General features: G+C 49.4%; 1 protein-coding gene across 2 annotated transcripts; it reads left to right on the top strand.

The window, feature by feature from the left end:
- Nucleotides 1–14: 14 nt before the first annotated feature.
- Nucleotides 15–17542, top strand: CBX6 (chromobox 6). 2 transcript variants are annotated; one of them, XM_057388593.1, is made up of 5 exons: nucleotides 15–139; nucleotides 286–329; nucleotides 476–541; nucleotides 762–828; nucleotides 8855–17542. In XM_057388593.1, exons 1-5 carry the CDS (start codon nucleotides 71–73, stop codon nucleotides 9770–9772), a joined length of 1164 nt encoding a protein of 387 aa, XP_057244576.1. In that variant the 5' UTR covers nucleotides 15–70; the 3' UTR covers nucleotides 9773–17542. The 2 variants fall into 2 exon arrangements, with proteins under 2 accessions (XP_057244576.1, XP_057244572.1); XM_057388589.1 differs by having other exon boundaries at nucleotides 8801–17542.
- Nucleotides 17543–21000: the final 3458 nt, after the last annotated feature.

Genomic DNA, 21000 nt, shown 5'->3' with positions numbered 1-21000 from the left:
GGCGGGCGGGCGGGATTATTATGGGCTGTGGGCGCCGCCGCCGCCGCCGCCGCTGAGGGGGAGCAGCAAGATGGAGCTGTCTGCAGTGGGGGAGCGCGTCTTCGCCGCCGAGTCCATCATCAAGCGTCGCATCCGAAAGGTGAGGGGCTGCCCCCACTGGGGCTGTGGGATCCCCCCCCGCCCCCCCAACCTCGCTTCTCGTTGCCGGGCCCCGGCCGCGCCGCTGGCTCGCCCGCCGGGCCCCCGCCTCATAGCGCCCCCCGTCTTCTTCCCCGTGTGTTGCAGGGGCGCATCGAGTACCTGGTGAAATGGAAAGGCTGGGCCATCAAGTGAGTGTACCCCGCCGGGCTACAGGGATGGGGAGCACGGGATGGGGCAGAATGGGGTAGAAGGGGAGTTGTCTGTGTGTGTGGCCACGGGGGGATTTGGGCGCTAATCCCTTCGCTTGTCCTCTCCGCTGCTCCCGCCCCGGCAGGTACAGCACCTGGGAACCCGAGGAGAACATCCTGGACTCCCGTCTCATTGCCGCCTTCGAGCAGAAGTGAGTGTTCATCCCCCACCCTGGGCTGGGGGGGGCTGCAGCAGCAGGTTCGGCTTTGGGTGGGCGAGCGGGAAACAAGCGTCCAGGCTCTCCTTTTATTTTTTTCTTTTTCCTTTTCTTTTTTTTCTTTAAAACAAAACAAACAAAAACCAAAACTTATATGCTTCTGTTTCTCCCTTTGGGAAAAGGTTTAACTTCTTGAAAATTTGATTCCCTAAAGGGAGCGAGAGCGTGAGCTGTACGGGCCCAAGAAGAGAGGACCTAAACCTAAAACTTTTCTGCTGAAGGTAACTCTTATTTAAATAACTTAGGCCTGGCAAAAAAAAATTCTCAAACCTTTCAAGTGCCCTTGGGAGGAGTGGACTTTCGAGTGACTTGTGCCTTATGCCTGGCTCTGGGAGCGCGGGGAAAACCCGACAGGAAAGGGGGGGGGGGGGGGGGTGGGCAGAGGCGCAGAAGCGTGTGAAGGGAGAGCATGTGTGCGTGCAACGGATGCCTCAGCAGGATGGTCAGCACATGCAGATGTGTGTGGTGAGGCTGCAATCTCTTTTTCAAATATCGTCTTCTTCTCATGGTCTTCTGTTGCCGCGGTGGAGAGCTAGTCAGTCCTGTTCCCTCTTGCTTCAGCAGGCTGTTCCATCCGGCCCATGCCCAGCAACTTAGCAGCATGCTGAGCGGTCAGGCGATTGAGGCGGGAATCCTGCTGCCACTTGTGCTCCTCTGATTGCATTTCAGGATGTAGGTGCTCCATGGGAGTTTCATGAAAGGTTCATGCTTTGATCTGTAAACTGCAGGCTTGTTTTGCTTTGACAGAGGGTGAGGGGTGGGTGGGAGGAGTGTTTCACCTCTGCATAGGATGGCAGCTGAAGTTTCCAGTTCCCATCTGACAGACTCAGCATCTCTGCAAGATGTCGTAGCATCTCTGCTCGCTAGCAGTGAGGAGTAAGGAAGGTAGTACCTAGTGCAGGTCCTCTTGCCCCATATTTTACCTTATTTTTTTTAATTAAGAACTCCATTAGCTTCATGACTGTTAATGTGTGCTCTGTGAATTCATAAGTTTAGAGATGAAATGCCTTGCTCTACTACCCTCCTCCCTCCCCTTTCTCTCCAAATGTCACAATCTCAGACTTCAGATGAGCATAGAAAGAATACACCTTTGTATAGTTCAGACAGATGAGCAAGTCCGGTGTTTCCCTGGTTTTATTCTGACAGGAAGCCCTGGAACAGCCAGTGTGGACCCTGTGGTAAGGCATCACTATCACCGAGTCATCCTTTGGCTTTGGGCAAGTCACTTGGGCTTTGTGTGTGTTTCCCCATCTGTGAAACAGGTTAATACTTCCCTTTGCCTGGCAGCAGTAGGAGCTTTACTCAAGTCAGCACAGCACTTTTAACTGCATGAGCACCGGAAAGCACAGTGAGGGGTTGGGTGTCACCTCTTCTCTGCTTTGAGAGGGCATAATGAAGCACACAGAAGAAATGCAGGAACAGGCATATTCTGATGCTCTGCATAAAACCCAGGGGACCGTGGTAATCCTTGGAAAGTCTTGCTGATGGAACTGTTCTCCCTTGTTGCCTGTTTTTCTGCTTACAGTGTTCTGTATCTGTAGACTGAGAATTACCAACATATCTGATATGTACTACCTCTTACACTGTATTCAGGGAAACCAGACTAGTTGGCTTTCCTCTTTCTGGCAGTCATGCATTAAATGTAACCCTTGTGTTTAGATTTCCAACAATGCAAAGGAGCACTTAAAGGGAAAACTACCAGCTTGAAATAGGTTTCTGCCTGCATTAAAAAATACTGGTATTTGCAACACTTGACACTGTTCAGAGCTGTAGAGAGGTGACTATGCTATGTGTAATCTGTTTCTTTTAATTTTGATTCTGAATGTGATATGGCCATATTTATTGCCATATCACTCATTTAAAAAAAAATTACTCATTTTCACTCTTCTAAAAAACCAAAAACAACCCCCAAACTCAAAACCCACTCATTGCTTCACTTTTCCCCTTACCCTTTAAAACCCCCCTCAAGATAACCTGAATTATTCAACAGCATCCTTTGAATCATGTCCATGACACATTTCTGTGGCACATCTTCCTTCTGCCAGCTCCTCAAACGGTAATGAAAACCTGTAAGTTTGCCGAGCTGGCTCGGTACTTTGTAGAAGATGAATCGTGATCGGGAGCAAGATCAGCTCTCCTGAAGGCTGGTGCCACGTTGTGAGAGAGGCTGGCAGGGCAGAGCCACTTGGTTTGCACCTCTGGGAAACAGACCTGGTGGAACTGTTAGTGCTCTGACTTGCTGTTCCTCTGTGACTTCGGATCCTACCCTAAAAATAACACCCCAGACCAGGCAGTGAGAAGTAACTCTGCCTCAGCCAGCTCCATCTGAACTTGTTTGAGCTCTCTTTGGGCAAACCATGATCAACACAACTGTGGCTAGAATTGCAATAGAGGCAGCAAGATGCTTTGCAACTCAGTTCTTCTGACCTCTGAAGATGCACATTTGACCTCTGCCAGCCTCACCGCCCTGGTGCTGCTGTGCAAGGTGTGGGATTGAATTCTGCCTTGTGCATTGCTAAAAGTATTTTCAGTTCTTGCAGCCGCAGAATCTCGTGCCAGTGAGAATTTCAGAAGCAGGGGAAGAAATTTGATTCTTGTATCCCAGAGGGAGTATTGGGAGTTGGCAGTTAGAACAATATTCTTTTTGATCTGTTAACTGAACAGATTAGGCCTGGATGCAATGATGTTTAAGCAGAAATTTGGCCTAGACTGCTTTGATAGACTAGTCTGCCCTTGACTTCGTGGCTTGCTAGGGTTTTTCTTATGTATCAGTGCCTAAACCTRGGCTTGTGAGTCTCCAGGATGACATCAAAATAACTGCCCTGATATGCCGCTCAGTCCCTTGGCTTGCATGGGTGTTTTAGCTTGAAGTTGGGACTAAGTTTATCCTGGGATTAGTTCTCAAAAGTTGCAGATAGGCACCCAGGGGAATTTGCAGAAAGCATTCCATCAAGTTAGTGGTCCACGCCTTTGAAAAGCTGCATCTTTGACCACCTGCTGCCTTTGTAAGCCAGGCTCCTGTTTCTGASAACTGTCTAACACTTGCCGTTTTGATCAGACTGCAGAGCAACTCACAGTCCAGGCTTTGTAATATCACTATTAAGATGGCCATGTTGAAAACAACCCTCGCAAACTTCAACTGCAAAGTTTTGGGCAGGAAATGGGTCTTTATCTTTTGCATGCTAGGAGCAAACTTTTTCCCACAGCTGGGATGAGGCTTGGTGGGAGGCTGTAATTCTTGGGATGCTGCTGATGTGCTGCAGCCTTGTGTTGAGCGGATGGGAAGCGAAGTCCTTGGTCTGAAATAGGCAGTGCTTAGGTATCTGGCAGAAGTCATCCTTGGGGACAGGCCCTTCAGCAGGTGTGAGGTGTGACGCTGGTGTGAGGTTAGAAAGAGACATAGCACATGCTGTAGTGATCTTCCTCTTGTCTTCCTGCTCGGTTTGCTCTTTCAATTTTGCTCTTTTTCCCTAGGCACTCTGCTGTGTGGAATGCAAACCTCACCAATTCATGTAATAAAGTCTAGCAAGTGCTATTCAGAGACAGAGCCCAGTCTGCAATCTCAGTGGGTGGCTGGCAAAGACCTCTAGTTGGGGTGGCCATAAATACTAAGGTGACAGGAGTGAAGAAGGTTAATGGGAAGGAAGAAGCAAGAGAGAACAAGAGCAAAGGAGGTTCTTCGTAGGAGAGTGGGGGAAGACGGGGCTGAGCAGTGTAGTGCTCTGTCACTTTGCCCTTTCTTGAACTCTAAAGTTGGAATTGGGTTTCTTTTGATCTCCTCCCTGTTCGTAAATTATCCCTGAGTAGTTTGAAAACAGACTGTTCCCCTTTTGTAGCATTTTGTTCCCAATCCAGAAGAAAACTTTAGTTTATGGCAGTGTTGCTTGGGAGAACTGTGCTATGAACTGGCTTGCTTTTGCCTTGTCATTTGGAAGACTGCAGAAGAAAGAGAGTGATAAAAAGGCAGCATGGCAGCCAAAAAGGAGAGAGAAGAGCTCTTGCAAATGCTGTTTGGAGCAAGGACTGTGGGAATGCAGGTGAAGAATAAAAGACAAAGCAGAGCCAGTAATTTATGAGAGAGTAGTGCTACTATGGTGCAGCAGCACTACTGGAATTGGCTTGGTTTTGAAATAATTAACTAGAAATCCATTGCCTTAYAAGGTCTTTAATTTATTTTCTTCCGATTTGGAGAGATTTTGGTACAAATTAGGTAGGAGAGGCTTTTCTAAGCACGTGTCTGTGTACGTGCTGTGAGCCTCGGTGTGTTAAGGGAATGAATGAACAAATATGCTTGCAGGGCCTCAAGGGACGCTTATTCAGAAATAGTAGGGAATGGGGGAGATACGCTAGTTCCCAGGGGCAGTGAGGGAGAGCTGTATAAGATAAATAAAGGTGATACATATCCCAGACGGGAAGAGGGGGAAGGGAAGCAATCCCAGCAATTGGCTTGCTCTCATGGCAGAGTACTGCAGTAAGCTTCCAGAAGCTGCATCCTGATGTAGGCTGAGSTGTAAGCAGGGAGTGAATTACTTTGTATACATGCTGAGTACCTCTTCAGCAGTGAGGACATCCTGCGGGTGAAAGCAGCAAAACCTAGAGAGGTAGTTTCCATTTGGAAAACTTGKGAGCCAAGTAGCAAACTGTGGTGACACAGCTGAAAGGATTCAATGGGTTTGTTTTTCTAAGACCTTATCCTCATATGGCTTGTGAGTGCGATTGAGAAATGGATCTGTAGCAGGGAGAAGTGCATTTCAAGCAGATAAAATTGAATGCATCTCCAAACCAGAGGTAGCAAGTTACTTAATCTAAAGTTGGAAATGGGGAGGAGAGCCTCTGTGCTGTCCTCTGCAGTGAAGGGATGAGTTCATACAGGTGATGCTTGAATAAACCTGATCCTGTGGTAGCAATATTGAGCTTCCCAAGTGAGAAAGCTCTGAGGGCTGGTCTTAGATAAAGCTTCTGATACGATTTTTCTTGAAACCTTACCTGGAAAAACAATCTCAAGGTAAGCTGAGTATTTGTATAATGCACTTTGGAACTTGCATTGAAGCTGGTCACTGGGGGATAGCAGTGTAGCAGCAGAGCAGGACTGTTGGGCCCTGACTTTCCCTCTCTTAATAATCTGACCAAAGTATCAATGCTGCATGTAATCTACCTGGAGACTACTAAAGCTGGAATTTAATAAAGGCAGATAGCTGAAACATGAGTTAGAAACAGCTTCAGCCTTGAGCAAGTGCCCCCGAAGTAACTGGAAATGCAGACACATAGCACATAAATGAGACCTAGTGGTTCTGGCACACTGGAAAAGTCCAGGCCATGTACCAGGGCTCTGCACCAGCTGCTGTGCAAGCACAAAACCAAGACAGGTTCTCTGTCAAAACAGAAAAGGAGCTGATCAGTGTGTACAGGCAGAGAAAGTAAAATCAGCAGGGCTGTGGAWGTGGCCAGGTAATGACCATCCCAGCATTATCAATTCATTTAATGTGTCTGATGGGAAGTTTGCACAGATGTATAAGGAAACTGAAGGTGTTTGTGACTGCTTTCCCCACACTTGTGGGAAGCTGCCTTCCTTCTGGATGATGGAAGTGGTGCTGGTGGAAGGGTGCAGTTAGATCTGACTTGGAGCAGAATGGCACAGAGGGGGCAGAACTCTTCTCTCCGAGCATGATTACAGGGTAGGCAATTAATCTGAAAGATGTGCAGTGTTGGCAACAGGAGAGGCCCTGAAGGATACCTGTATCTATTTGCTGAAGGTATAGAAGGATTTTCAACAATGCATTTATCTGTACCCTCTGTTTGGCTTGCCTGTCCTGTATTTTGGAATGGGAACATTGTGTTGCACTTTGCTCTTGGCTGAGCAGGGGTGAATTGGTGAGAAGTCCAAAGTGCAGGGGCAGCAATGCCGGAAGGGCTGGCTGTGATGGAGGGRACGGGGTTGGGGATGAAAATGAAAAATAAATGTGTTACCTGAGGCTGTGCTGGTATGTAATGTCCGAAAGCAAGGTGTAGGTTGTCCTTGCTTGTGCCGTCTGCTTCAGAGGGACCTGTGAAGAGATGGAGCAAGCACAGCCCTAGATGTGCATTTGCCTGTGCCTGTGACCTCTTGACAAGGTCTACCGTGTTTCCAAGTTGCGTATTGATGAGATGGGATGGGGAGAGTTGATACATGGTGCAGGGAGTTCATCTGGTGCTGTTGCTGTACTCAGGCCTGTACGATGTCTGACAGGAACTGTGTCTTATTTTCTCAACAGTTTGGGGTGTGGAGTAATGCATGAGGCTGAGCAAGGAGAAACTAGATGGACATTGGGATGCTTTCTGCTACAGCAGGATGTGTTGGGGTTTGTGTGTGCTGGGAGTGCTTCCCTCTAGCTAGGTGGGAACGGCCCTTTTGTTAATGTACAGATTGTCTGTGCCTGCCTTGGGGTTGTGCTAACTTACCTCTGTTTCTTTGTCAGTCAGCTAACACATAGTGTAGGTCCCCAGTCAGGATGAGCCTTCAGTCTGTGTTTTCTTGTACAGTCAGAGAAGGAGGCCTCATTTTTGCAGTCCTTCTAAAGCCAGGATACAAGTAGTACTGAAGACTGTAATCATCCAGTGTTAGTCAGAGAGGAACAAAATGTCTTCACGTCTCTGTTCTCTGCTCATTCAGGTTCTTCCGCGGTTCCCGTGGGTATCTCTGTGGGAGAAGAGGGGCTCCGGGTAACAGCAAATCTCTGGAGCTGTAACGCCAGGACTTTGAGCTTTTTGTGCTGGGGCTGGCTGGGCCCCTCGCTTAGATCTGTTAGATCCCTGCCTTTACACGCACATTTTTTTCCCCAGGCATTTCTCTGGTAGGAGGCACAGCCTGCAGGGTGACAAAGGAGATGGAGTTGAGTGCTAAGCTCTTAGCTGGCAAGAAGCCATCCCGATCTTGGCGTGTGCAAGGGGTAACGGGATGGAAAAGTTGGGGAGGAAAAGCAGCTGTCGTCCTCTAGTACTGCAGTTCTTGCTGTGTCCACGAGGTGGGGGAAGGTGCTCGCTGGATGGGCGTCACAGGGTGAGGGCTTTCCTGTCTGCTCCAGGCCTGTGTGACTTCYACCTGTCACGACTGCTGAGAGAGCATATGGAAAGGGGATGGTTTGGGCAAGTGCTGAGGTGCAGGTGAAAGAATGAGCTGTACAAGCAACAGTGCTCTCGTGAAGTATGATGTAAGAATATACTCTGGATTTCCATGCCCACAGGTAATACAGCACCAGCTTACCAATGAAACGGTTGTTCCTGCTCCCAGAAAACGTTCCTGTCTCTGGTGCATTAACCAGGGCAGTTTTGGCACCAGAAGAGCTTAAAAATCTTGTTCTCCTGGCCTCTCTCTTGGAGAYGGCCGGCACACAGCAGTTGAACCAGTGCTATTCCTGCTCTGGTCCCATGCTGGGTTTCAAACGAAGTATGGTGCTCAAAAGGACAAGTCAGTCTCTTCTTTGGAGGTGTAGTTAAATTTGGCTTGAATTCCAGCCTGCCTCGTCTCTGCCTTTAAACAGTGGACCTTGCTCCCACTCTGTAGTAAGGATGAATCACTTGCTTGTGACCCTAGTTAAAAATCAGATCTCAGAATTTCTTGTTTAGAAAAGATAGCTGCATCAGACCACTCTCACCAGCCTCCATCTATGTTCCCCAAAACTTTTCTACCATGCCCTTCAGAGGTGATTCTCGGACATTACTCTGCCTTTCTGCGTTATCTTGTGCTCATTTTGTGGAGAACYTGGTACAATCCCAGTGTAATTTTGGCTGCTATCTCAGCAATGACAACCTCCAGTGCTTAAAACGATGCTGTCTCCTTTGGCTGATAGTGAAGGACTGTGCACATTGGCTGATGATGACCAAAGGGGACTTTGGAGACCCTTAGCTGTAATCCTGAAACGTGCCTGGAAARTAGCTGCTTCTCCTTGGGGAAAGCACGTGTCAACAGGGGCACAGCCGAGGGAGACATTAGCTGCCCAAAAATGATATAGTCAGTGTCCTGTGACTGTCTGGGGGCTGGGCTGGAGCTATCAGTAGTTTGTAAGTGTGTACCTGTGCTTGTCATTAATGCTGGATATGTGTCATGGTAGTGCTGGTGAGTGCTTGACCTGAAGTGAGCAATGCCTGATTTGAGTTCTGACTGCACCTAGGCTGCCTCTCTGATCCTGTTTGTTTTCTTTCTCCCCACCACCGCAGGCTCGGGCCCAAGCGGAGGCCCTCCACATTGGGGATGTACACTTTTCTGTCAAGCCTGGTTCTAGTACCTCCTCTCCCAAACTCCACTCCAGCGCCGCTGTGCACCGGCTCAAGAAAGACATCCGACGGTGCCACCGCATGTCACGGCGCCCCCTGCCCCGTCCAGACCCCCAGAACGGCGGGAGTGTGGGTGGCGGGGCTGGCATTCGTCCTCCTGTCTCACCCTTCTCGGAGACCGTCCGCATCATCAACCGTAAGGTGAAACCCCGTGAGCCCAAACGCAGCCGCATCATTCTCAACCTCAAAGTCATTGACAAAGGTGGGAAGCCAGCCAATGGGGCTGGAGGCCTGGCTCGGCCCAAGATCCCATCCCGAAATCGTGTCATTGGCAAGAGCAAAAAGTTCAGCGAGAGCGTCCTCCGTACCCAGATCCGCCACATGAAGTTTGGCAGCTTTTCGCTCTACAATAAGCCGCCTGCTGCACCTGCCCCCTCTCTGGAGGGCAAGGGGGAGGCCGAAGGCTCCCAGGCAGCCTCCTGTGGGCTCATTATGGGCTCCACCCCCTATGATGCTCCCAGCTCCAGCTCTTCTGGCTGCCCGTCACCTGCTCCCCACTCCTCCTCCGACCCAGATGATTCCCCTCCAAAGCTGCTCCCTGAGACCCTCAGCCCAGCCATCCCCGACTGGCGTGAGTCAGAGGTCCTCGACCTCTCAATCCCACCTGAGTCAGCTGCCACCAGCAAGCGTTCTCCCTCGGGAGGGTGCAGTGGAGGGCAGACGCCCTCCTTGTCCCTCTCCTCTTCTGACCCAGAGCAGGAGGCTGGCAACTGGCGTCCTGAGATGTCCCCTTGCTCTAATGTGGTGGTCACAGATGTCACCAGCAATCTCCTCACTGTAACCATCAAGGAGTTCTGCAATGCAGAGGATTTTGAGAAGGTGGCAGCAGGCAGTGGTGGAGGAGGCAGCAAGTGAGCAGCCAGTTCCCCCCACTCCAGGGATGTGGGGGGAGCTCTACCTGCAAGAAGTCGTGGTGCGAATGGCTGTCCTTAGTTCTCTCCTTCTCCCCTTGGCTGTCCCTCTGCCCTCACTGCCACCCTTCCTCCTCCTTTCTTCCTGCCCACTTCCTCTTGCCTGGAGGCTGGAGTGTATCAGTGGCAGCATGGGTGGGAGCACCCACTGTTCCTGGGCACTGGTACTGCTAGGAGGAGGCAGGGAGGGTTGTGGTGGGGCCGGGGAGTGGTTGTTTGTCCTTTGAATGTGGTGTTGTCCAACGGGCAGTGGAGCCTTTGGGGCTGAGGAATGAGTGAGCATGTGTCTGTGTGCTTGTGCAGGTGGTGAGGAAGGTGCTGCTCTTCCTCATTCCCCTTCTATCTTTGACAAAAACTGAAGAGGAGTTCCAAACCCTTGAGGGGAGGATGTAAGGGGATTGGAGGCCTTGCCCACATCCTCCAGACCTTCTCCCACAATGTGCATGCAGACTCTTCCATTCTTAGGTTTCCCCCTTGCCATGACTTCCATCCTGCCATCCTTCTCCTCTTGGCCTGTGGCCTGGATCTGCCCTCTCCTCTACTGTCCTTGTGGCGGTTGCTGATCCAGATGTCCCCAGAGTGAGGGGGAGAAGGGCAGGTGAAATGTCATGCCTGGAAGGTGCTTGAGACAAAGCTGGGGTGGTGGGGGGTGCCCCATGCAGCCTATGCCCCATATTGGCTTCCCCTTTCCTTTGACTGTTGGTGCTACCTTGGCAGTTGTATGGGCGCTTTCAGGTGCCCTAATCCCTTCTCCTGCATCTTCCAACCTATTCAGCTCTGCAGGAGAAAGGGAAAAAAAGAGGAGTCTGCTTCCAGCCCAGCTCTTCCTCCTGATATTCATCACTTGCACTTGCTTGGGGGAGAGGAGCATGAAATGCCTTTTGCTAGTCTTTCCATGGTGGAAGCAGGAGTGGGCTATGCATCCATCCTTCAGTCTGTGGAAAGATAATGCCAACAGTATGACGCTGCCCCAGATGCTGGAGGCTGGTCTCTCACCTTGTGCATAAGCTTCTCCTGGCCCTCTTTGCTTCCTCTTGCTCCTTCCAAAGGAAGGAGGAGTGGATGCTAAGGCAGGTCGTTTGTTCTTCCTGCTTTCTTTTGCCTCTCCTGCTCTCACCTGTCAGTGGTGGGTGGCCTGGAAGAGGTTTCCCCTTTGACTTTTCAGCACCTGAAACAGCCCTTACAACTGTCAACCAAAGGTGCTCATAAGAAATACTCGTGTCTCTCACATTGTATGCATGTGCGCTGGTTCTCTTCCCCTAAAGCTCCTGTAAGCTGATCTAGAAATTCCTTCTCTTCACCCCTAGCAAGTAGGAGGAGCAAGACCACAGCTCCTTCTTTCCCTGACCAGCTTTGTTCACATCAAGGATAAGCTCTATTTTTTGCCTGCCATTTCTGGTTTGCTCCATTTCTATGTGGGTCCTAAGCTTCACCATGAGAATCCATTCCTTTGCTCTCCTTTTGTCCTCTACTTGCACAGGATTGAGCCTGTAGGGGCAAGGAAAAGAGGTGCTGATCAACTGGTGGTAGAGTCTCACCCTCTCAGCTCTGTCTCTGGATGCAGCAGAGGGGTGTCACTTCTACATAACATGCTGCAGAGGTGAAAAGGGTGGAAAAAATTGCTCATACCAGGGCTCATTTACTTACAAACCTGCCCTGGGTGTGTAAACACAAGTGGAATTGGCCCCTCTGGTGCTTTCACACAAGGATGTTGGAGCTGCAGGCTCCAAGGAATGCTCTCCTGCAGTAGTGATTTTGTGGTTGCAGTGATCTGAGGATAGAAGGGAGGCAATTTGTGGGATGAAAGTAATATTTGTCTGCCCAAGAGACATTGTCAGGGTGGTAGAGGGATAGACCGGCTTCTGACCTTAATTAGGGCTTTTGTGCCCAGAGCTTGTCTACTCCCTGCATCCAGTGCCTGGGTTGGTGTAACAAATTCTTTGCTGCCCTCCCCACAAACCTTGCCTTGCAGTGGGTGGCATTCCAAGCTGTGGGAAACAGTGAATTCACACCAGTTGTGGTTGGGTGTCTGTGCAGACAGTCTGAGGGGGATTCCAGGTGCTGTTAGTACCACCCTTGGTGCACCTCTTTCTTTATCTTTCCTTGGTTAAAGAGCTTAGTGGACTCTTTGGGGATGTGTTTTCATTCACAACTGAAGCTAGGGGCAGGGAGAAAGAGACTTTCTCTGATCCATTCACCAAGCTAAGGCTTTCTATAACTTGTTGGACTTGTGTGCGTGTCTGTATTAATACCTGCTTGTATTTTTGTGGGTGTTCTCTTTTGTTTGGATTTTTTTTTGCGCATCTTTCCTGTGCCTGGCACACCCAGGGATCCCTTATGTTAGCATAGCCTATCCATTTGACTGCAGCTTCAAAGATGAGCAGTTTGTAGGCATAGGGAAAAGCTCTTTCTTAGGAAAATAGTGAGGAGAGTGTTCTTTTTTTCCTCCTGCTTCTGAGCAAGAACTAATCTGTAGCTGTGAGATAGGAGCTGCTTTGTGGGGTGGATGCAAACCGGCCAGTCACTTTAGGTTGTTAAGTTGCTGTTTGGTGTGTATGTGGTGACGTGTTTTGTTTCGTGGTATCAAGGTTCTGAAAAAAATGTTAAAGCGTTTCAGTGGGAGATAAAAGGGAACTTCAATAGGAAACTCTTGATGTGTTTTGGCCAAGATGTGTTGCTTGGCAGAATTCTTTTCCCCAGTGTCTCTTGTATGGTGTTCTTTGGGGGCAAGGGGCAGGAATTGTTTCATTGAAGGGGTTTTGCCTTTCTCCAGAGTGGCAAGCAAGGGAACTGTCTGTGAAGAGCAAAACAGTGGGTCATTGTAGGGATGCTCCGCAAGGACCTTCTTCCTGCAGTGGGGAGGTGAGGGGACTTGTTGCAGCAGAGAAATTAGTGCAGGAGATCCTCCTGGTGGAGGAAGAAAGGAGTATGATCCGGCTTGCAGGCACAGCTCACCTGCTTGTGTGACAAATCCCTCCCTGGGTGGGTCACCAGGTGGGAACCAAACCCTGAACCTCTGGATCCGAAATGAGGATCCCATGCTGTTTTGAGTTAGAGGTTTGCTAACTTGAATGCAGCAGTCGCCTCAAGTTCCCTCAGGTGGACATGACATTTGAGGCTGACTAACCTACCTTTGTATTCACATGGGCTACACTCCTCCTTCTGAATTTTTGCCTTTGCTCCTTAACGGAGAACGGAAAGAAGATTCATCCATGCCTTTTAAAATGGGCATAGAATTGAGGGAGGAGTTTATTTGAAAGTATCCCCKTCCTTTCCCAATAACCCTTAGAAAAAAAAATCAATGAAAACAGGGAAATATTCTCTGTGTCTGTGCCATGTTTGTTCTCGTCGTCGTGTTTTTAGAGGAGATTTTATGATGGAGTGGAAAAAGTGAAATGATTAGTTTTGCATAAAAAAAAGAAAAGTTTAAAAAAAATTTCTACTGGAAGAGAGCGAGAGAGAGTTTAAAAATGAATAATAAATGCAGTGATTGCACAAACTGTAGTGGTATTAGATGGTCCTTAGAGAAAAGAGTATTTTGTAGTATTGAAGCATGTGTGTCTGGGATGGTGTTTGGCTTGCTTGAACTGGAGGGAATGGCTTTCTAGGACTAAGCAGCGATCTCTGAACTGAAAAGGCAAGTTGCATGTTGGAGGAACCCTTTCAACAAACCTTTCCCGTCCTTGCCTCTCAAGTGTTGGAGTGAGTTCCCTTCCCTCCCATACCTCTCCTGTGAGCTACAGTGGAGTCTCCAAGTGGTTTTCTGCCTCAGCAGCCCTCAGAGATGGCCAGTGACATTCTGCCAGAATGTGGATTGGGCCATCAACAYGGAAACAGTTTACTTACTTTGCATGTACAGCAAGCTGCTAAGATTTGGGGTTGGTATGTACCTTTCCTGCCAAGTAGCTGTCTCTTTTCCATCCCTGTATCAGAAAGCAGAACTAATTGTGGTGGGCTTATTTCCTGGGAAGTAGATATGCCTCCCCTCTGTAGGGTTTCTTAACTTCTTCCAGTATCAGGTTGGGGGGGGTGGCATTTTTCTGTGTAGAATTCACCACATCAGGACAGAACTGAGTCCCATTGGTGTGTATTCCAGCATCCCTTCTCTGACAATGGCTGGATCTTTAGAGGCAGATGAGAGAACTGCCTTGTGTGCTCTGATCTTGTTGCTGTGGGATGTGAACCCTCTTCCTGAGGCAAGCAAATGCTGGAAGCTTTCAGGGTAGAGAGGCGAGAGGAACATGCTGATGGGACAGTGCCCAAGTAGGACAGCCTTCTCCTCCAGCTTCCCGTGGGATGGTTGGGAAKAGTTGCCTGAACATTCCTTCAGAGTGAGGAGGCAGCTCTTGTGTGCTGGCTTCCCCATCCAAGATGTCTCTGCTGGTGTGTGGGAGTGATTGCCAGGTAGAGGGAAGCCACCAGATGTTGGTGTCTGAACAGAAGATGGCAGGCAGGCATGCTTGGACAGTTWTTCCTCTCCGGACTTCTCCGGTGCCCTTGGCTTTGAGTGGCAAGTGACTGGTGTCTCAATGCCTCCTGTAGCCCGGGCTGCACTTGGGAATGTCTCTCTCTGCCCATCAAACTCTTGGTGCTTCCCATGGCTTTCAACTTGGAACAGAAATCTCCTGTCTTGTTCTCTCTTCTCAATTAGCAACATGGGGCTGTGAAGCTAATAAGATACAAACTCCTTTAAGGATGGAAAACAGAAATAGCGTGGTGAGCAGGCCCAGCTGTGGTGAGCCACTGCTTAAATTCTGCTTTCAGAAGAGAAAGGGAGACTTTCTCTGTGTCTCCTCTTACTGAAGTTCCCAGGGAGATTTTATAAATAAACAAAAAAAGAAGAAATCACAATCATGCTTTTTACCAGGTAGGAGCTGTCTCTGAGCTGTCTTCCTAGGGATTTCACTCCCTTCTCCAGCCCCTCTTTGTTGAGGAGGCTTCAGCAGCTCCCATCATTTGGTGATTATCACCTTCGTGGGGACTTCCTGGCAGAAAGAGGTTGCCATGCTTGAAGGATGGTGTCCTGAGTTCCCCACACTTCTGCCCCACCCCCAGGCCATGGCATTAGTGGGTCTGCTCAGGAGCAGGTCCTTCTTCCCAGGGAGGTGTAACAAACCTGGAGTGCGTGTTTGCTAAGTGCTTATTTTCCCTTTTGCTTCCTTCCCCACCTTCTGACAAGACTTTTTCCTCCTTGCCTGGCACATCTTTTTACTCCAATGTCGCTTGCTTTTGGTGCATTTGCCCAATAATCATGCAAGAGCTGGGATCTTATTTACTTCTTATATATAAATATATGAATATAAAAGAAACGTCCCACCCCCCCTTTCTCCCCATCTCACCTGCCACTCTGCACAGCCTACCTGATCTCCACTCTGAAGGCAATCTGCTGCAGAGAGTTAATTTGGGGTCAGGGATTCGGTGCCTCCTGAGTTCTGTTACTTCTTGGCTTGCCCTGGCCTATCTGCCAGCTGTGTCACTGCCCTGTGCCTCTGTCTCCCTCATGCAAAGGGGATGGGGGTGGAGGGGACCATTCTGCTGAGGGTGCTGGCAGCCCAACTCTCAAGATATTCTCATAGAGATGGAGTGCTCGGTATTGCTTCAGAAATCCCTGTCTGTGCTTCCTTCCCCAGCTAACTCCAGGAATTATCTTCATTTCACCAATGCTTTGAGGTTGAGAAAGTAAGTGTTTTCATTTTCTTTTTTTCGCTTCTATTTGAGAGGTCCGTCTCCAGAGTGCAATGTGTATGGTTTCTTTTTGGAGTGTAGATGGCAGATGTTGGAGTCTGTCTCCATCCTCACCTTGCCTTTCTGTCCTCTGCTTCTCTTGCATTTTGACCTTGCCCCATGTCAGACTGATGTGGTCAGAGTTATTTGGTATTTGACCCTGGTCTGTGCGAGGTCAGCCTTGGCACCGGGAGCTTCTCCCATGTTCTGTGCAGTGCATTCTGAGGTGCCCTGTGTCCCACCCACCTCATCTGTAAGGATGCAGCAGGGCCCTGGATTCTTTTTTAATTCTTTCTTCTAAATTTCTCCTTCCAGGAGTAAAGGGAGATACAGTCAGTTGCCCTTCCTGTGGTTGTTGGCTGCCTCTGGCAGCACTTCTGTCCAATCCAGCTTCGCTGTGGTGGGAAACAAAACATCTCCAGGGCCATCCAAAAGCATAGTCCTTGGGGTGAAGGTCCTTCTACCCCAGGTGAACTCTGTGCTTTGAACCCACTCCCTGCAGGCACTGGCAGATGGCACTGGGATGGAGGAGCAGGATGCCCTCTACACCTTGGGTTGAGTGGAGTTGGGAAGTGGACAGCAAGCAGTGTGCTGTGGCACAGGGAAGAGGTAAGGAGACAGAACTGCAGCAAGATGCAGTCAGAGTGATGCCAGCTTCTGCAAGTTCAGATAATGTGTCTGCTGGGAGGAAAGGGACATGGTGAGACATTCAGGCAGTGTTAATTCCCATTGTAGTGTGCTGCATTTTTCCTTCGTTCCTTGTTCAGCTGAGCACTTAAGAGTTCACACTAAACCTCCAGAACACAGCTGAGTGGCTCAAAGCACTTGGTGGGGTTTCAGGGCCTCGTAGGACTAGTGAGGCTTTTATATGCTCCCAGGCAGCCCCCCAGCTGGCCCATGCTCTCTAGGGATGCTGAGAGTTTCCCTCTGGATGGAGCAACAGGTAGGTGCACTTGAGCAGGTAGGTTCTTCTTCAGCTGTCCTGGAGGGTGACTGCTGCTTCTAGCCCCCAGCTGCAAATGAGGGGCAGAATCTTAGGTCAAGTTCTCAAATAGAACAAAAAAATTAATCATTGTGATGACTTTTTTTAGAAAAGAGTTGTCATGCCTGCACCTCCCCCAAGCAAATCAACTTAGTGTGCTGTCCTCCTTCCTTTTCTCCCCAGTGCCATTAAGCCTTGTACACTCCTAAGAATAGAGAAGACTATTTTGGGATTTTTTTTTTCTCCCCCCATTTGTTTTCTTTTTGCATAGAAAGTTGTCTGCTGGTGATGGAGGACAGGGGCCTGTTCATCTGTTCTTCCTTTCACCTTTCCCTGTGCCAAGCTTAGGCTCAAATGCTGCAGTTTCCTGCAAATACTGAACTTGGGGCAGGCGAGTGACCTCYCTGAGTTCTGTGGTACTTGGGTGCTTCAGATTCTGCCTGTGCTTGAGCTTTGGCTGCATCAGAACCCTGTCCTTTCTCTTGGAGCAGGTCAGCCCTAACTATGAGTGCTTATAGTTCTGGTGCAACCCATCTGTCTCTTCATTTCCCCTCACTTGGCATACAGAGTGAAGGTGGTATTTTTTTTAATTTAAAATAAAACTAAATATGTATCTTGTAATTTTTTTTTGAAAAAAATGCATTTAAGGATTGTGCACGGATGAATTGTATTATCTATATTATTTTTTTGTCTTGCATTTTTCATTTTAAATATAGTGTTTGTTCAGTTTTGTTTTGTTTTTTAATCCAGTTCCTAGCTGGCTAAACTCTGTCTAAAGTGGATGGGTGGGAGGCAGAGCCCACTGGAGGGGTGATTGAATCACCCCTTCCCTCGGTGCTTCCCACAAAAAACTGGTTTGCTCCAGGTTTGGGAGTGGGGGTTGTGCTGATTACTCTTGTATTCTTGTACATTTTGTTCTTTCTGCTGCTCTTGAATATTGTATCAATGCCAGGAATGGGGAGTTAAAAATTAAAACAAAAAAAATTAACCCAAATAAATTGTTACATTCCAAAACCTGTTGTTGTTTCCTTGGGTGGGCTATGAGATGTGGAGCTTAGGAGTGGGGCTACAGAAATGCTTGGCCTGAGCCAGCAGGGATCAGCTCTGCAGTCAAACACAAACACCTGGTACCATCGTGGGCACCATGGATCAGTCCTGGTTTGTGCTTTGGACCTTTCTGGACACAGAGAAGCTCTGAYAAAAAACAAGGGAGTATTCTGGAACATTAAGGGAAAATGGAGCATTTGGGAAATCCAAATGTAGCAAGTGGAACCTGAACCACCTCTTCCCAAGTGCTTTGGAAAATGCCCCCTGGGTCTCCCACATCCTTTTCTTTTAAGAATTAAATTAGATCTGAGTGCAACCTAGTACTTGTTGGCTGAAACACGGTTTACACTTTTCCCAACTCCAGAACACTGCTTAAGTGCACTTTATGACATGTTAATCTAAGAAATGTGGTGAAAAATCCTCTCCCTATGTGTTAATGAAGCCCCAGATTCATTCCTTACTGTCTAGCCCATAGCAGCTGCATAAAAAGGCTCAGCTGTCTTGGCTTAGAGACAAGTGTAGAAAAAATACTCTGGAATGGACATTTCCTCTAAAGGGGGGTCCGGCAATCCCTTCCCACCAATATGAAATKAGTGTTTTGAATGAAAGTGAAAAAAAAACCTGTTTATTTAACAAACAAAGTGCTTGCAGGGCATGGGAAAAAATTATTAGCAGTAGTATTAAGTCTTTGGTCTCCTTGCTGGAGAGAAAGCTGGTGGATTTTTTTGGAGTCCCTTCTTTTGCTGGCTGCGCTTCTAAGGTCCGAAGCCTGGATACAGTGTCCCACAGCTTCTCCRCTGATTCGTGATGTCCAGCTCCCTACTGATGTCTGGTTTTTGGACCCAAAGCTAAGCTGARCAGTTCCAGAAGAAAGCACAGAAAAATTCCGAAAAATTGCTATTGCAGTCCCGGGAAAGCATCTTGCGGCAGCTAACAAGAGCAAGCTCGCTGAAAGCAAGAATGTATCATGGTAACTCCTCTGTGCTGCAAGCTGAGCGCCAGGGAGAGAGTCCTTGAACAAAAAAACAGCCGTGCTGGAGATCCCCGGCTCCCACCCCCTCTCCCCCGACCCTGCTTACAGCTACAGGACCCATTTCTGGGCATAAAGCAGATGATTATCATAAAATCACCCCAAGACATCAGCAAAACTAGGGGAGAAATGTTGGAGGTGGGAGATGCTGTGGGGCAACTGAGTGGGTTTTTGACAGAGATGCYCTTCAGGCAGGCAGGAGAGAAGGGCAGGAAGGCAGCACTTCTGGGTACTGGGAAAGGGCAGTGGCTGGGCACGGCTCCAACCAAAACACCTCAGGGCTGCCCTTCAGGAGGGTGTGATGTGATCTCACCTGGAGGGGAGAGATTGGGCTGCGCTGGGTGTTCCTTAGGAGGGAGTTGCTGCTTTGAGATTCTTCTGCAGTGTCTGAGTTTTGGAAAGCCACAGGAAAGTCTACTCCAGTGGTGACGTGGCTGGCAGCAGGGAATGCTGCCCACTAAAGCCAAGCACAGCCAAGCTGTCAGTCACGTCACACCATCAGTCTCACCTTGCCTCTGCTGCATGCCAAAACACTTGTGAGGCTGGCACTCCCTCCTCCCTTGTCCCTGCACCCTGGTTTTGTTCAGAATTTACTGGGCTTTTGACTGGAYTTGAGAACACCAAATGGAGCCAAATCTCATAGGTGCATGCTTTCTGGAGCAGGAGGAAGGCTGGACAGACCCCAGCCTGACTGGGCACATCCRATATGGTCCTGAACCAGTGTGCTGGTGCAGGCAGGCCCAGTAACCAGGGCAAGGTGATGCAAATCATATCTGCAGGGCGGGAAAAACCTGGAAATGAAAGAAGCCAGGATTTCCATTCTATGTAGAACCTGTMGATCTCCAGGCAGCATGGACTGAAGGCTCCTGGTCTAGGGAGATGATGGAGCTGAGTCTATGGAGTGGCAGTGGCACAGGAGCCCTTTCACCTCCTTGGGGTGTCTCTGGGGATGCTCCTGAGCTCGGTGATAACCTGGGAGGAGGGAATTCCCCACCCCAGAAGCATCAGGTTACCCTCTCCTGGGAAAACGTTCTCCCCTTCCCTCACCTCCCCACCCTGCTGGCCTTAGTGTCATGAATGGGCCAGGGTTTCATGCTGGGATGGAGCTGCCTGGTTCCTGTGAGGAGGGTTGGATGCAGGGCAGCTTTGGAGCAGTGGCTGTCCTTCCCCTCAAGCCAGCAGTCCATCTCAAATGTCCCTCTCAACCTGGGGGCACAGCAGGGTAACCCCTTGTCCCACCTTGYCCTGCCTGCAGCCATCCCTTGGGGACAGCTGCCAGCCCCAGACACCTTTTGGGTGTTAATTAGATGGAAGAAAATCCTTTAATTGCTCGCTCCCAGTCCCTCTGGGATGAATCCATGAGCTCTTGTTAAATCCAGCTTCTGTCACCAATGCTGTTCAAAACAGGAACCAAAAGCTCCCAAAGCCCCCACATTGCCTTCCCCCACCCTGTCACGCACAGGAGGGCAGGGTTTTGGCAGCGCTGTGTCCTTTCTGGGCTGGCTGCCCACCGAGCATCTCTGAATTGTTATCCATGGGACAGGGAGGCTGCTCTGGCTACTCACCAGTCTGAGTCATCACCCCCTGTGCAAATCTATTTTTGCCACCTCTTTGTCTCGGGAAAGGAATTGTGGTCTCTGCTGAGGGAGAGGTCGGGACCATGGGAACAATGAGCTGTGATACCCAGCTCTTCCCCATCCCAGCATGGGTAAGTGGGGCCGAGCTGGTGCAGAGGGGCTTACCCTACCCCTCACTGCCACAGTGGCATTAGCCACAGGAATAAACCTTGCCACCATGATCCCACAACCTTTGGCAATAAAATCTGGATGTTCAGGACAGTGCAAAGTCCCCAGGACAACACCACTTTTGGCAAGGTTTGTAGAAGCAAGTGACACTTTTTTCCTGCAGGGTTGCAGATAAAGAATACCCCTGCCATCCTGATCTGCACACTGTGGGGTACAGTGGGCTGGTCCAGCACTCACGTGGGTTCCTTTCAAGCCCACTCCTGCCTGGCCACTGTCAGGGTGGGCATGCTGCAGGCAGTGGGTGAGACAGTAGTGTGCAATCCCTTGTCACTGTCAGCAAGGGCAGGTTGGAGGCAGGTGGCATCCCTTCACAYCATAGGGTGCAGGTTTCTAATTCCTTTGCATCCCACACCAGTGCCCACTTGTCCCACCAAGAATTCACCCTCTTGGAGTGCTCACTGGACTTGCCACCGGAGCCCGATGCCTGTTGCTTGGGCTTTCTTCACATCCACCTGCTCAGCCTGCTCCATGTCCACCTTCACTTTTCCTCCCCATCATTCCSTTCACCTCTCCCTCTTCCTTAAACCACCCTATATGTCTTCCTCTCCTCCCCACATCCTTCCAATACCAACAAGTCAGGCAGG

The sequence above is a fragment of the Malurus melanocephalus genome, unplaced genomic scaffold, assembly GCF_030028575.1.
Source record: "Malurus melanocephalus ecotype Western Australia unplaced genomic scaffold, MMel_1.1 scaffold_17, whole genome shotgun sequence".
Classification (NCBI taxonomy): Eukaryota; Metazoa; Chordata; class Aves; order Passeriformes; family Maluridae; genus Malurus; species Malurus melanocephalus.
Note: the sequence above shows the minus strand (reverse complement) of the source record. Positions and strands in the feature narration are given on the sequence as shown.